The sequence below is a fragment of the Aethalodelphis obliquidens genome, unplaced genomic scaffold (genome assembly GCF_003676395.1).
Source record: "Aethalodelphis obliquidens isolate GAN/ISIS:26980383/991018 unplaced genomic scaffold, ASM367639v1 scaffold34, whole genome shotgun sequence".
Lineage (NCBI taxonomy): Eukaryota > Metazoa > Chordata > Mammalia > Artiodactyla > Delphinidae > Aethalodelphis > Aethalodelphis obliquidens.
In genome coordinates, this window is record NW_020837978.1 from 9028289 (window position 1) to 9042502 (window position 14214).

At 40.6% G+C, this 14214-nt stretch overlaps 1 protein-coding gene across 10 annotated transcripts in view; it reads left to right on the top strand.

Moving 5' to 3' along the window:
- The window catches only part of HIVEP1 (HIVEP zinc finger 1), a 144297-nt gene extending 136444 nt beyond the window's left edge, over positions 1-7853 (top strand). For all 10 annotated transcript variants that reach the window (XM_027128378.1, XM_027128375.1, XM_027128379.1 and 7 more), the window contains 2 exons: positions 4020-4531; positions 6121-7853. In XM_027128378.1, coding sequence (XP_026984179.1) covers positions 4020-4531; positions 6121-7281 — 1673 coding nt within the window. In that variant the 3' untranslated portion in view covers positions 7282-7853. The remainder of the gene's footprint in view (positions 1-4019; positions 4532-6120) is intronic.
- The last annotated feature ends 6361 nt before the right edge of the window (positions 7854-14214 follow it).

The following is a 14214-nucleotide window of genomic DNA, read 5'->3' on the forward strand; positions in this document are numbered from 1 at the left end:
TAGAGTGTTGAAGTCTTCAGCTGCAGTTGTGGATTTGTTTATTGCTTTTTTGTTTTGGCCTCATTTAGTTTGAAGCTCTGGTTTCATTGCTACACATTTAGGATTGTTATATGTTCGTGGAAAGGTAACCCTTTTATCATTATTTAATGTTCCTGTTCATCCTTGATAATATTCCTTGTTTTGATGTCTGCTTTGTCTGATATTAGCATATAGTTTTTTCAGCTGTATTTTAGTTAATTTTTAAAGGTATATCTTTCTACAAACTTTACTTTCTATCTATTATGTCTTTATATTTAAAATGGATTTCTCATCCATAATATATACTTGGGACTTGCTTTTTTACCCAGTCTAGCAGTCTCTCTCTTTAAATTCATGTGTTAGAGCCTTCCTTTTATTTTTATTTTTCATGTAGTTGGAATAAAATCTATCATCGTGCCAGCTGTTTCCTATTTGCTTCATTTTTTCCTTCTTTTTATGCCTTAATTAAGCATTTTTATGGTTCTGTTTTTCTCCTCTGTTGACTTATTTGTGTCTTTTAAGAAAATTTAGTCATCTGCCTTCAAATAATATTCCATTACTTTACATGTAGTGTAAAGACTTTATATAGCAGTGTATTCACAATTCCTCCTTTTCATCCTTTGTGCTATTATTGTTATACCACTTACATTTACACATGCTCTAAACATATAGCACATTTTTACTACTGTAGACATCAAATTATCTTTTAGAACAAGCAATTAAAAATTTTTTTAAATTTTATCTTCATTTATTGTATTTCCATTGCTTTTCTTTTTGGGGGGTACATATGAGTTCCCATCTGATACCATATTCCCTGTGCCTAAAGAGCTTCCTTTAACATTTATTGTCAAGTAGGTCTGCTGGCAGTGGATCTCCTCAGTTTTTGTTTTCTAAGAAAGTCTGTACTTCTCTTTCATCTTTGAAAATTATTTTCAATGAGCATAGAACATAGAATTCTGGGGTTTTTTGTTTTTGTTTTTTCCTTTTCTTTTCTTATCATTGTTACTGTGTTTTTCATTGCTAGCATTTCTTTTTTTTTTTTTTTTTTCATAGTTTCATCTCACAGATGAAATTCCCGCTTGGTAGTATATATTGTTCACCTTTCTCGTTAGAGCCTTTAACATATTGGTCGATTATTTTAAATTCTCTGCAAGTTCTAACATCTATATCATATCTGACTGGTTCCGATTGCTTTTCCTCTTCTGCGTATGTTTTTTCTTGCCTTTTTGTATGCCTTGTAATTTTTGTTGAAAGCTAGACATCTTGCATAAGACAGTAGAGACTAATGTAAATGGTTTTTATGCCTAGCAAGGCCCTTTGTGTGGGAGTTAGAACGTTTCTAGTCAAGAGTTGGACTGGGTTGGAGAGATTTGTTGTTGTTAAGGCTACCATCAGAGCAACAAAGCCTTCAGATTCCTATAGAGCCACTTCTTGTTTGCGGTGGGGGTTGGGTTATAAGAGAAGTGCTTGTTCCTTTCCAGTTTTAGGTGTTTCCTTTGTGCTATGCCTCAGAGAGGGTGCTCTACACATTCTATTCTTCTCCTGGTCCTCTTCCAGCAGTATTTTGCTGTTACCTCTCATTTCAAGCTCCTTAACTTGGCATTAGGGGGTGAAGAGGAGGATGGGATGCCACCTCTGTTCTGATGCAGCCTCAGCCTTCTACGTGCACCATGTTCTCAGGTTTCTGGACTGTGGCCCTCTTGTTCTCCTTCCCTAGCTCAGCTGTTGTGGTGGACTCAGCTGGCAACCTTGTCCCTCCTTAAGGAGTAGAGTTGTGTTTTTTCTCTTATTCATTCCCTTTCCCTACTGCAGTAAGTTTTCACCAAAGTTCCCAAGGGCAGCAATGCTTGTTGCCCTCCTCTTCACAGGACAAAGTGTTTGTTCCCTAGTGGAGAGAGGGGAGAGGGACCTAGGGGGAGTTCCTTGCCCCTCCTAAATGCTGCTGCTCTCCCCCGGATCTGGACCACAATGGATACTTAGTGCTCTTTTCTGTGAGTGCTTGAATGGTGTTCATGACATAGAGCCTGCAAGAGAATGTAGCCCCAGAGGAGTCACACAGCCCTCCCAGCCCACGCTTGGCTCTAACCAGTCTGTCAACCATTTAGCTGACCTCCCCCGACCCGTGTCCTGCTGCATCTGCCCCAGATGACACAAGCATGTGTCTCCTCTCTTCCTACAGACACTGTCTCTAGAGTTTGGGCTGTTGGATTGCCTGGGACTTCAACCTTATAATGGGTTTAAGGAAAGTCATAAATTTAAAGTTAGGCCTGTTATTTAAAAAAAAAAAAAAAAAGAAAAGAAGTAATAGCTTTTACGATAAAGCAAGTCTCACCCTAGTCAGGCTTTGCGGCAGGGTTGGCCTCTGATGAAATCAGCCTCCCTCTCCAGTAACCTGTTCCCTCTCGTCAGTCATCCGGTTTCTTCTGTTTTGTTTTGAGTTTTTTTACTTTCTCCTTTGAAAGAAAAATTTTTTCTCATATTAAAATCTCTAAAAATACATCTGATTCGGCATTCATGTGGCAAATTCAAAATATATGGGGGATGACTCTCTAATTTTAGCATTTCAGACATCAGACAAGGTATCAGAGAGGGATCTGTGAGGCAGGAGGCAGGGCATCTACCCGGAAGTCACCCATTCCACGTCCAGCATGGGCATCTGGTGGGATTCAACAGATTGGTGTTATTTTATGTATGATTTTACAGCAAAATAGTAGAACCCATAAATCAAAAGACATGAAATCACATATTAAAGGAATCTAAACGTATATGTTTTCTGTTTGAATGTTTTAATTATAAAAGTAATATATGCTTGAGATTAAAAAAAAACATAAAAGTTCTAGTCTGTTCTATCTCCTAGAAATAAACATCCTCAAATGTGTTGGTGTTGATGCTTCAAGACTTTTCTCTAAGAACTTATCTTTGTAATATAGAAAGAGTAGTAAATTAATGTGCAAACCATTTGGAAAACCCAGGAAATATACCTATTAATTATTTCTGTTCACGTTTTTTTCTCTTCAAAAAGAACATATAAATGCAGACTGTATCACAGCTAAGTTGAACTTGGTCTGATGCCTTCTTTATTATAGCTCAGTGACAATGAATTGGGGTAGAGATTTTGCACTCCTCATCCATTTAACTTTTTAAACTTTATTAGCTTTCTAAGGGAAAGTACCTCTAATTTTGCAAGATTTTGAATAGATAAGGTTTTAAATCCAATTTCACATGAGCTTATGAGATATCTGAAACTATTCCCTAGATTATCTTGAATATTCCTTGTTAAACATAGTCTCACATGACATTATAAGGCTGATATTAATGACTTTTAATTAATGTTCCCCTTCCTGTGAGAAGTGGGTTGAGTCATTATAGAAAAAAATGATGGGAAAATTTAGTACCTTTCTCAGTTAAAAAAAAAAAAATGTACAAGGATTAAATATTACAGAATATTACTACTCAGAGGACAGTGGAAATATGCCTAAACTACTATTCAAATATAAAGGAAAATGATTCTGTTTGCAAATATGAAATACCATCATTTTTTTGGTTTTGTTTTCATTTGTTCAATAAAAGGGAGATACAAACAAGTATATAGAGAAAAAGAGCTCAGAAAAAGAGTTGCAGTGAACTCTTTGCTAATTTTCTTTATATAGTTCAGTTTTCTTTTGCAGGTTTTACGAGTATAATATTTGAGGCCTTTATTTCTGGTTTTCGTTGTGTATCACCCTCTGCCTGTCTGCTCCCGCGAGGTTCATTTCACGTTCTGCATCCCTAACAAGCCTCCCTGGCCACGCCCCACTCTGTCGGCGCCTCACTCCTCTGATTCCTGCTGCACAGACTGACCTCCGCATGTCATTCTCCTTGACTAAACCGTAGCCTTTTTATGGGTAGAGCCCTTGCCTTGAACATTCCTCACAGTATTGCCAAGCTTATAAAAAAGAAAAGGTTGCATTCGACCACTTGCAAAACATTCTGTAACATACCCTCCCGGTTGTTTTTATCAGATGAAAAACAAAGATTCAGTTACGAGCGGTCTGGATATGATCTTGAAGAATCCGATGGCCCAGATGAGGACGAGAACGAGAACGAAGACGAGGATGAAGACAGCCAGGCCGAGTCGGTCCTGTCGGCAGCCCCCTCGGCCACGGCCAGCCCGCAGCGCCTTCCGGCTAGAAGCGGCCTCCAGGACTGTCGGGGTGCTGACGAGGACGTCAGGATTCCTGATTGCTTTTCTGGGGGACACACGGACCCGATGGATGTTCTCCCGAGAGCGTTGCCCACCAAGATGACGGTGCTTAGCACAGTGCAGTCGGACTACGGCGGGAAGCCGGGGTCTCCGGTTAGGACCAGGCAGCGGGCTGCGGGGGACGAGGGTGAGGCAGCCGCTCCTGGAGACTCTGCCAGGTCACCCGAGGCTGCGCCCAGGTCCCCGTGTCACCAGATGTCTGTGGACTACCCCGAATCCGAAGAGGTCCTGGGAAGTTCTGTGGCAGGAAAGGCTGTTGCTTTAACACAGGTAATAACTTGGTGGTTTTCTTTTCGTTTAACCTACTGAATATGGGGAACCTACTGACTTAAGAAATCAGTGCACTTAAATTACTCATTTACAGCTAAGGCAGTTTCTTTAACCTTATTTTTTTGTTTGATTTAAGGCCAAAGGACATTTATGTCCTTTGGATTCTTGTTAGGTATTTTAGTCAGAGTTTGTATATTGTATTATAAGTCTGTAAAAGAACCAGTATATTTACAGTATACTCATTTGTTATTATTTGGATTTTTTTAAAAAAATCTTGGAATAAAAAGTATGTGTGTGCCAACAGAGAATGTGAGTCTTGGGACCTACGTATTCCACGGCTTCCTCTGAGATGATCTTCCACTGGCATCGATGTGGTGGATTTGCACTAAATTATCTGAACATTTTGCATTTTGCCCCTGTTAGCAGGCAGCTACCAGTTTCCATGACAAAGTTAATGTGACCCAAAAAACGTATTAAGAAGTTCACTTTGCTTGAATGATCAAATTGCTGTGACAGCTTAGGAAAGCTTCCTGCCCAAGAACTAGCTCAGGGCCAGACTCAGGCCTCGGGAAAGTCACCCTCCATGTGTGCTGTGAATGATTTCCTGCTTTCACAAACCCTGGTGGGCTTGTGAGGAATCCGTTCTTCTCTCTCATTGACAGTTCTCTTACCTCTGGTATGGACTGATAATTGTAATAGGATTTATTTCTAAATGCGGCAGATTTTGGATTGCTGGGTATCACTGGAGAAAACTAAAAAGACTGTGAAAAGATTGGATTTCTGTAGCCTATCCTACATTAATATAATTTAATTAAATTACGTTCCTATTTAAGTAACATTAATTAAATTAGTATGTACATTAATGTAGTTCCATAATACGGATATATCAGGAAAAAGCTAATATTTATATGATAATCTTGGGTGGAAGGGAGGATTGGTGAGATTTATCCCTTCTACTAACATTTCATTACTCTCACATTAGTCACCTGTGCTCTAACCTTCTCTATCCCCAAATCGCTCACACACCTGCCAATGGCTGGAAATCTGGTTTCCAGTAGACATTTCATACACTTAGAATAAATGAACAAATGAAAACTGCAGACCTTTCCGTTAATGGCAGCTCTTTATTTCATAAATGGAGAGTCCTCCAGTTAATTTTCCCCCGAGTCGATACTCATAGCCAACTAATATCTCAGAATTTCTCAGTAACTCCTAATCTCTAAAATAGGGTGGAGCCGCTGGTGGCAGCAATAATAGAAACAACAACAATGGAAGAAGAATTATGGCCCCTCTCAGGGTTAATTTCAGTATAACTGAGATGATATCCAGGAAATTTGTTTGAAAAATGTAAAGTACTCTACAAAACTTGTTGCTGACCTTTGGAAAGAGATGACGAGTGTAATAGGTTTTAAGTTGGAAATTTATTGTTTAAATCAAAATACAACTTTTAGCAAGCTTATCATTTTTATAAAATACAAGTGTACATACTTTTACCTCAGGAGGAATAGACTTTACAGGAGCTAAAGATTTTAGCTCAGTGACTAATAAGGAAGCTCTGCCATCAAGGACCGTTCCGTCTTGTCTTTTAGGGCCCGTCATCCGTGAGCCTTCCTCCGCGGGGCACTGAGCGCAGCCCTCAGCCGGCAGGGGCACCTCCTTGCACGACCTCGCCTCGGCCCGGCGCTCAGGAGCCGAAGCAGCAAGTCGCTCTCCATCCGCCTCCAGGCCTGCCTTCTCCCCAGACGCATCTGTTCAGCCACCTTCCTCTGCATTCCCAGCTGCAGTCAAGGACACCATATAATATGCTTCCGGTCGGGGGGATCCAGGCGGTCCCTGCCGGCCTCACATACTCCACGTTCGTACCCATCCAAGCTGGGCCAGTGCAACTCACGATCCCCGCTGTCAACGTCATTCACAGAACTGTGGGCACCCCCGGGGACTTGACCGCCGAAGTGTCCAGCGCTACCAGCCCCTCCGGAGTGGCTGAATTGAGCAGCGTGGTGCCCTGTATTCCCATCGGCCAAATCCGCGTGCCGGGCCTGCAGAACCCGAGTCCGCCGGCCCTGCAGCCCCTGCCGGCACTGAGCATGGAGACCGTCAACATTTTAGGCCTGGCCAGCGCGAACCTCGGCCCGCAGGTGCGCCCGCCCGGGCTCGCTCTGAACGCCGCCGTGGGGCTGCAGGTGGTGACCGCCAGCCCTTCCTCCCAGAGCGGCCCCGCCCCCCCGCCCCCCATCCCGGGCCTCCAGATCCTGAACATCGCCTTGCCCACGCTGATCCCCTCCGTCGGCCAGGTCACCGTGGACGCCCAGGGAGCCCCCGAGAGGCCCGCTCCCCCAAACAGAGCCCGGGAGGCGCCGCCCAAGCAGCCCTCGGCCGCCGGCGCGCACCCGGGCGGTGGGAGCGCGTCGCCGCAGGGCTCGCCCCGAGTTCCTCGGGAAAACGCACCGAAGGGTCTAGACCCACCTGCCCCGGCCAGAGACCACGCCAGGCGGGACGGCTCCAGTCGCCTGGACGCGGGGACGGCCGCCTCCGGGAATCACCCGAAGCCCCGGCACGAACTCCCTGCGGCTCCGGGCAAACCAGCATCCGGGCCCCCGCCGTCTGGCCGGCAGCCTCGCCCCCTGGACCGGGAGGGACCCGCGGCCCCGCCCCCGGCCCCGGCCCCGCCCCCGGCCCGGAGGCAGGCCGCGCAGTTCAGCGATGTGAGCAGCGACGAGGACGAGGACAGGCTCGTGATCGCAACCTAGGGGCGTTTTATTTGCGGGTTTGGGGTTTTGTTTGGGTTTTGGTTTTCTGGAATTTTTTTTTTTTTTTTAGAGAACACTTACAGGTTTCTTTGAAAACCCTCCTTTCCTTAAAGCACATTTTTCTGACATAAACTCATGACTAATCTTTGTGCAATCATGAACTTTTGACCAATAATCGTTGTTTTGTGTCAGCTCCAGCCATTTTTGTACATGTTGTATAGACAATTGTGCCTTTTAGGAGTTTTATGTTTAGAGACTGTACAGATTGTTGAATATCTATATACATAAAATATATATTATATATGTATATGAAAACCAGGTAGTTATTTGTGTTTAGCAAAAAAACCTGTCAAATAAATCCAATGATTAAATTATATGTTGCACTGTTAAATATAAATTTTTATGGCTGTGGGACAGAGTTTCTGTGTATAAATTAGTACGTGAGCTCCATATTTATTGTATTCATATTAGTCTTTGAAAATGGGTCTGTCCTTCTTGCGTAAGACAGTAACTTTACACTTCAGACAGAGTTTCTGTGTTATGTTTCAGTAAAATATCGTTTACTGACTTTACCATCGCTTTAGTTGTGCTTTCTTTATGTCATGTAGGGGCCAGCAACCTACATTCGGAAGATAGCCCTAGGTTAACATTCCTTCCACACTCGCCCCCCTCCACCCGTATTTTTGAGAAATGGGGGCTTTATAGTGGTGTTACTGCTGTGTGAAACTCACTGAAATCCATTTAGCCAAGTGACCAATTTTTCCAACTTGTGAGGAGTAATTCTGTAGCTGTTAACTTATGAGGAGATTCAGTACTTGAGAACACTTTCTGTAAGTATACATAGCATACGGACAGAAATGGGCAAAGTTCCTAAGGGTGAATATGACAGCTTCTGGGAATTGTAAATTAAGTTACAAAACAGTCGTCCGGAGAGCTCGGCTTGGGTGAGGTGCATGAAACCCCGTACCTCAGGTATCACCCCAGGTCTGGGCTTGAGCCTGGCCTCTTCTTTCCCTCAGCCCTGATCGTTATACCCGGAGACCTCTGTCCAGTACCAAACTACAGGGGGTCCGGGATTTACAGAAGAACCAAATTCAGACTTCAAAATTACTTCAGTTGACTCTTTAGAAATGATTACTCCCTGTCCTGAGAGGCTTAACTTATTCATAAAAATGGGGAGGGTACCCACAATTACCACTGCAGTGATTTGCATTATTACCTGAGCATTGTAGATGCTTCATTTGTGAAAAAAATGTTTTAATGTTGGAATTTGAATACTTAGCACGTCATTAAGGCAATGTGTTCATGTTTTTAAAGGCCTACGCTGTGAAGATTTCAGCAATACGAAGTTGGTGAGACAACAGTGCATGAGGGAAATACTCTAAGGAATTTGGAGTCCTCCTTTTAGCCAGCCCCTGCTTCAAATCTGGGACTTTGGGAAAAGTGCCTGTCATCTGGGCCTGCGGGCTCTAACCTAAATTATGATCTCTAAAATGCGCCCCAGCCCCAGTAGGCTGTGACAGATCAGTGATGCTTTTGATGCTTGCTTCAATTTACATTTATACTTTTCCACAGATAGTAACAAAATTCTCAAAAACAATAAAACTACGCTTTATATTCCAAGATGTATTTGAAAAGAATTCTGGACACTCTGTCATAGGAATTGTATTGCTCTAACAATAGAGTTGTTGAAAATGAGGTCCATTATCTGTCAGATTTCTCAAAATAAGTTTTAACTTTGTGTCACACCTCTTATTACAATTTTGTTGCCTAAAATTCTAAAGCAGAATAATAAACATATTTTTGTTTCCTAATCACATTTTAGGTACATATGACTTCTCTAAATTCAAAAGTAATGCTAAGAATTTTGGCATTGAGGGGTTTTTTTTGTTTGTTTGTTTTTTAGTTTATATAAATAGAATTTTCTTAATTTGAAGAATTCCTGTATTTAACCAAATACTAAATGTTGTGATATGCTTGGATCCTCCCTTGAAAATTTCAGAATGCCGTAACATACCATAGGCTTATTTTGTACTCTTGACTTTTTAAGATTCATCACATTGTACACATATCTTTAGTATCACTGGCTATAATGCCTTCATGTGGCTTTCAAATATTTTGCTAGCATTTGAAATACGCAGCTAACTCAGAAACATTATCAAAGTTTGTGCCATTATATTTTGAAATAGTCCCGTGAGCAAAACATAAGGGGATAATTTTGAACTGTTTCTCCAGAGTCTTCTTTTCCCAAGGAGCAAGTCATTCTCAGATATTAATGACTTACAAATAATGACTCGAATAAATTACTTACAAGTAATCCAGAGAGCTGGGAAACTACATTTGACTTTTATTTTGTTGTACTCTCATGAAAGACCCAGGTCAGTAGAGAACTAGAATGCAAGGACCCAGCAAATCTCTTTCAATTATTATCAAAACAGGTGAAACCCATAATGTGAAACAACTTCAATATCTTCTTGTATGAATCCACTGAAACCATCAGAAGTGTCGGAGAGAGCAAAAGAACAAAAGTCATTTGTCTAGTTTTTACAGATTAGTACATCTGTTTTATGAATGTTTGCTATGAGTTAACATAAATCAATGGCACTAAAGTAGTTATTTTTATTCTCTAAGTTTTAGGCTACAGCAATAATTATTTCAGAATGAGATGATCAACCGATAATATTTATATAGAGATTTTGTTTCTCATCTTTTTTCATAATATAGGCATGATTTTCCTTTCACGGAAAAGGTATAAACAACACTTTTCTTATTAGTTGATCTCTGACCTGAATTTTAAATGGTGGGGCTTAACAAAGATTAGGGATCATTATTTTCCTTGGAAGACTGTCAAGATAGGTAACATTTCTTTCATGATGCGTGCTCAGGGCAAAGTACATGCTCTTCTTCACTTCTCTGTTTTTAGCATTACGTTTTAGGGTGAAGTTTGAGATCGACTTGAGATCATTTTGAGATCAAGCAACACCAGAAAGGTGACTTTCGTTGGAGTAGTTTTGTTTCCAAACCATCTATACATTCGAAACATGAGATATTAAATGTCCCTAAAATAAGAATCTTCTCCCAAACTGACTTCCCACGACTTAGGAGAATTATCTATTTAATATTCAATAAAGGTTATATATAATATATTTAATATATAATATGAATATGTATTTTAATGACAGTAACTCCTTGCTGTCGTAACGCCCCAAAGATATGCAGGGAATAAATTTAAAGCAAGAGTAGTAAAATATTTTTCTCTACAGATTGTATCATCTGAAAATCATGAGGCTCTTACGTATATTGGTTTCATCTAGAACCGTGCATACATAAGATTCTGTGCAAGGCAGTGTAGGCATGAGTTAAAGCAGAGGTACCTGCCCTCAGGTGTTCCCTCTTCTCTGAATCAGGAGTGGATTTGAAGAAGACTCTCAGGCATCCAAAACCCAGGAATAGTTTAAGTATAAACCAACTCCATTACTATGCAAGATACAAAAGGAATTAGAAGGCACACTTTCTACCCTAGAGGAGCAGGCCTTCTTAAGATTTAGGCCATAGAAACTGGAGAATAATACTAGACCACATACATCTCAGAAACCACAGACTATAAACATTTCGAAAGGTAGAAAAGTTATTGCCTTAATAATTAAAGAATGAGCTGTGTATGTTGGGGATTGCTGTATTTTTGAAGGAGATGATGTAGGATTTAGACTCTAGAACAGAGATGATGCCAAACAGCAGAACAATAGAGTAATGAAGGTGGAGGTGAATATGTTATTTAAAATTATGCCGGGGAACAGTCTAAGTGGAAGAGAGAGGATCCATTCAGACTTTCAACAAATATTTATTTAGCACCAACGAGGTAGGAAGCACTTTGGAGATGCTAATTTAATGCAAGTTAAATGGTGTTTACCCTCAGGAAGCTTATGTTCTAGTGGAAGAGCACAACCAGGCACAAAGTACCGTATCATAAGGGGCATAAAAGTGCTACAACCAAGAGCAGGAGGTGAGCACAGAGGGGAGAGCTCGCGGCTGAGTAGATCCGGGGGATGCTTATGGAACAGGTGACATTACTCTTGACCTTGAAGTGACTTTGCTAAGGTGAAAAATAGAAGGGAAGGGGATTCCAGACAGAAGGATTGTGGAAGGGGACCAATATTCATCCTTACTATGTGTCATTTGTAATGTCATCAATGCTCCAGGCAGATGTTATTCTCCCATTTTAGAGACAAGGAGGCTGCATCTCACAATGTTATGAAACTTGGTCTTGCAGGTGCTGGAGCTGGTACTCGAATCCAGGATTGTACACACAACAGCATTACACACAAGTAAAGGTGCAAGAAGCTTAAAGGAGTATGGAGACAAAGGGAATAAACATTATTGGGGCTTAGCAAAGCATGTAACTAAGCCATGATAACATTCTAGAGAACAAGGACTGAATTTAAAGATGATTAGAACGGCAGGGGCTCTTCATGTGAAAAGGGCACTCAGTGGGTCAGAGTTGGTGGGAAGGGAGTGCCATATCATTAATGTGCTGAGAATTTATGGGGGGCGGGGAAATAGGACAGCAAAAGTGAAGAGGAAAGGGGAGTAATGCAGCGACCGTGAAAAGCAAATACGTTATCCATTGCCACGCTGGCCACAGTATCTCTTTAATTGGTGAACTCAATATATTATAGGAGACATTTGTTGACGATCCAAATAAATAAGGACCAGCATCCAAGAAGACTGGACTTACTGGAGAGATGACATGAGCAGATGCTCTGCCACTTGTGTTGAAAAATTAAACTATCTTTAAATGTTGCCGTTTCCTTTATACAAAGTTCAGCACGTGCCATCCTCACCCCCTCCCCAAAGCATCTCTTTGGAGATATTAGAAATACAGTACTTAGACCCAGGTAAAAAGCATCCACACTCTATACCCTCGTGAACAGAGCATCATGGGAATATCCTTTCTGACGCGGATTTCTGGACTCCAAGCTTGAACAAGATAGAGACAAATGAGCACATTTCCAGGCCACCAAGCCCTGGAGGCAGAACAGCCCAAATGGTTCATCCTGATGGTTCAGCCACGAAGTCACATCAGGAGAGTCCCAGCAGCAGAAATATAAGGAATAATTGTAGTAAATAATAATAAGAAAATTACCTTTTCTTTCAGTAAGGGAGAGAGTTTGGGGATTATCAAAAAAGAAGTCAGACTACTAGGGAAATCCTGTGTCTCCATGAATTTTTGTGTAAAAACAGGATTAACCTCACAGCAAGCAGCTAGTGGGCATTCAGGGCTCACAAACTAAAACTCATTTGCATAAGAACCAGGAATAAATATTAGGAACATAGTTATCGTCAAGGGAGACTGCAAGATTAAAAATTCTAGTATTATTCACACCAATCCTTTAAGATATATCAGGATCGACCAGGGAGGAAACGTGTAAGTGTTCTTCCCTCCAGTTTATTCTGAAGTCAGTTCTGAAAGAGCACGACTCCCAAGAGCTCGGGTGCTGGGGACCAGATGTACTCTGGCAAAGCACAGAGGCAGCTAAGAAGAGCCCAAGAGTCTGACCAGTCAGTGATCCGCCCACACTTTAACATCAGGGAGAAAGACCAAGCCGATGTTTCTGTCAAAGTCATGGATCAAGTGTGGCTTAGTTTGTAGTTTGAGTCTTTTCTAAATTAAAAGTCCCCCTGAAAAATAACAAAAGTTTTCTTATTGCCTTGCTTTTGTTGTCTGAGAAGTTAGGGCTCTCTTATTCCATAATGCTTGAGGGTTACATTAGAAAATAAGGATTTATTTCAGGGCGCTGAAGAATTATTCTCTTGAGGCACTTGATTGTGGCAGAGGTGGGGAGTGCATGTTGGGGAAATGACGGAAGAACGGAAGTTAAAGATCTAGGAAGTTTAAAATTTTATTCCCCCCTCCCACACTCAGGTGATACACCTAATTCTGAGAAGACGTAATGAATTCAGGTAATTATGATGAAACCTCAAATGAAATGTGAAAATCTCCTGGTTTAACAGGATATGATAAATTAGTTTTCAAAATTAGGTAACTTTTCTTTAAAGGTATTCGTATAGATTTAAGTTTTGAGATTATACACAGTTATGCTCCATTGACACCATAATGGTATTTTATGGGTAAATCGCATTATATATAACACAGTATTTCTAATTTTAACAATTACAACGAATACCATATTATGTTATCCGCATTTTATGTTTGAGAAAATGTCTCAGGGTTACAAAGCTAGTTAAGTAGTGACGCTGTGATTTAAAACTAGGTCTGTTTTTTCCACTCTACCATGCTGCTTTCAGTAATGATTTATAGTAATTGGGTTGTATTGTATTCATTTCTAGGTGAAAGTCTACTTAGTATTCATAAATCATCCCATTTAAATTTCTTACTGAAATGAACATGTCCAGTGCCAGGCATATTTGTATAGCTAATAGATTTTATAACCTTTTTCTATACCCTTTCTCATAATTGATATAATAGGAGTCGTAAAAATATTTAGTGAGGAAATATTTAGTTTTAATAGCAGGAGATAAAATGGCAATCTAAAGTGACAATTCTAATCAAGCATAAAATATGTAAATCTCCAAAGTGTATTAGGTTTCGATTATTACTCATTATTGAGAAAGAAGTCTGTTACATATCATATTATGATGATAAAAGTTAAATTGAAAGGAGGAGAGTTGAGTGTGGACTCACATTGTTTAGGGTGTAGAAAAGGTCTGAGCACAGCATAACATAATGTTATTAAGTCTCTGAACTTGATCCTTTCAGAAATATTTCCAGAAAGAAATAGAACAATTTTCCATTACTTTTGATAGAAAGGAAAATTATTTAAACACATTTCTCTTATGAGAGGGGACATCAAATTGTACTATTTTTCCAAGGTACCGATTTAAAAATAATGTAAAGAAAGCAAAGATAGGAAT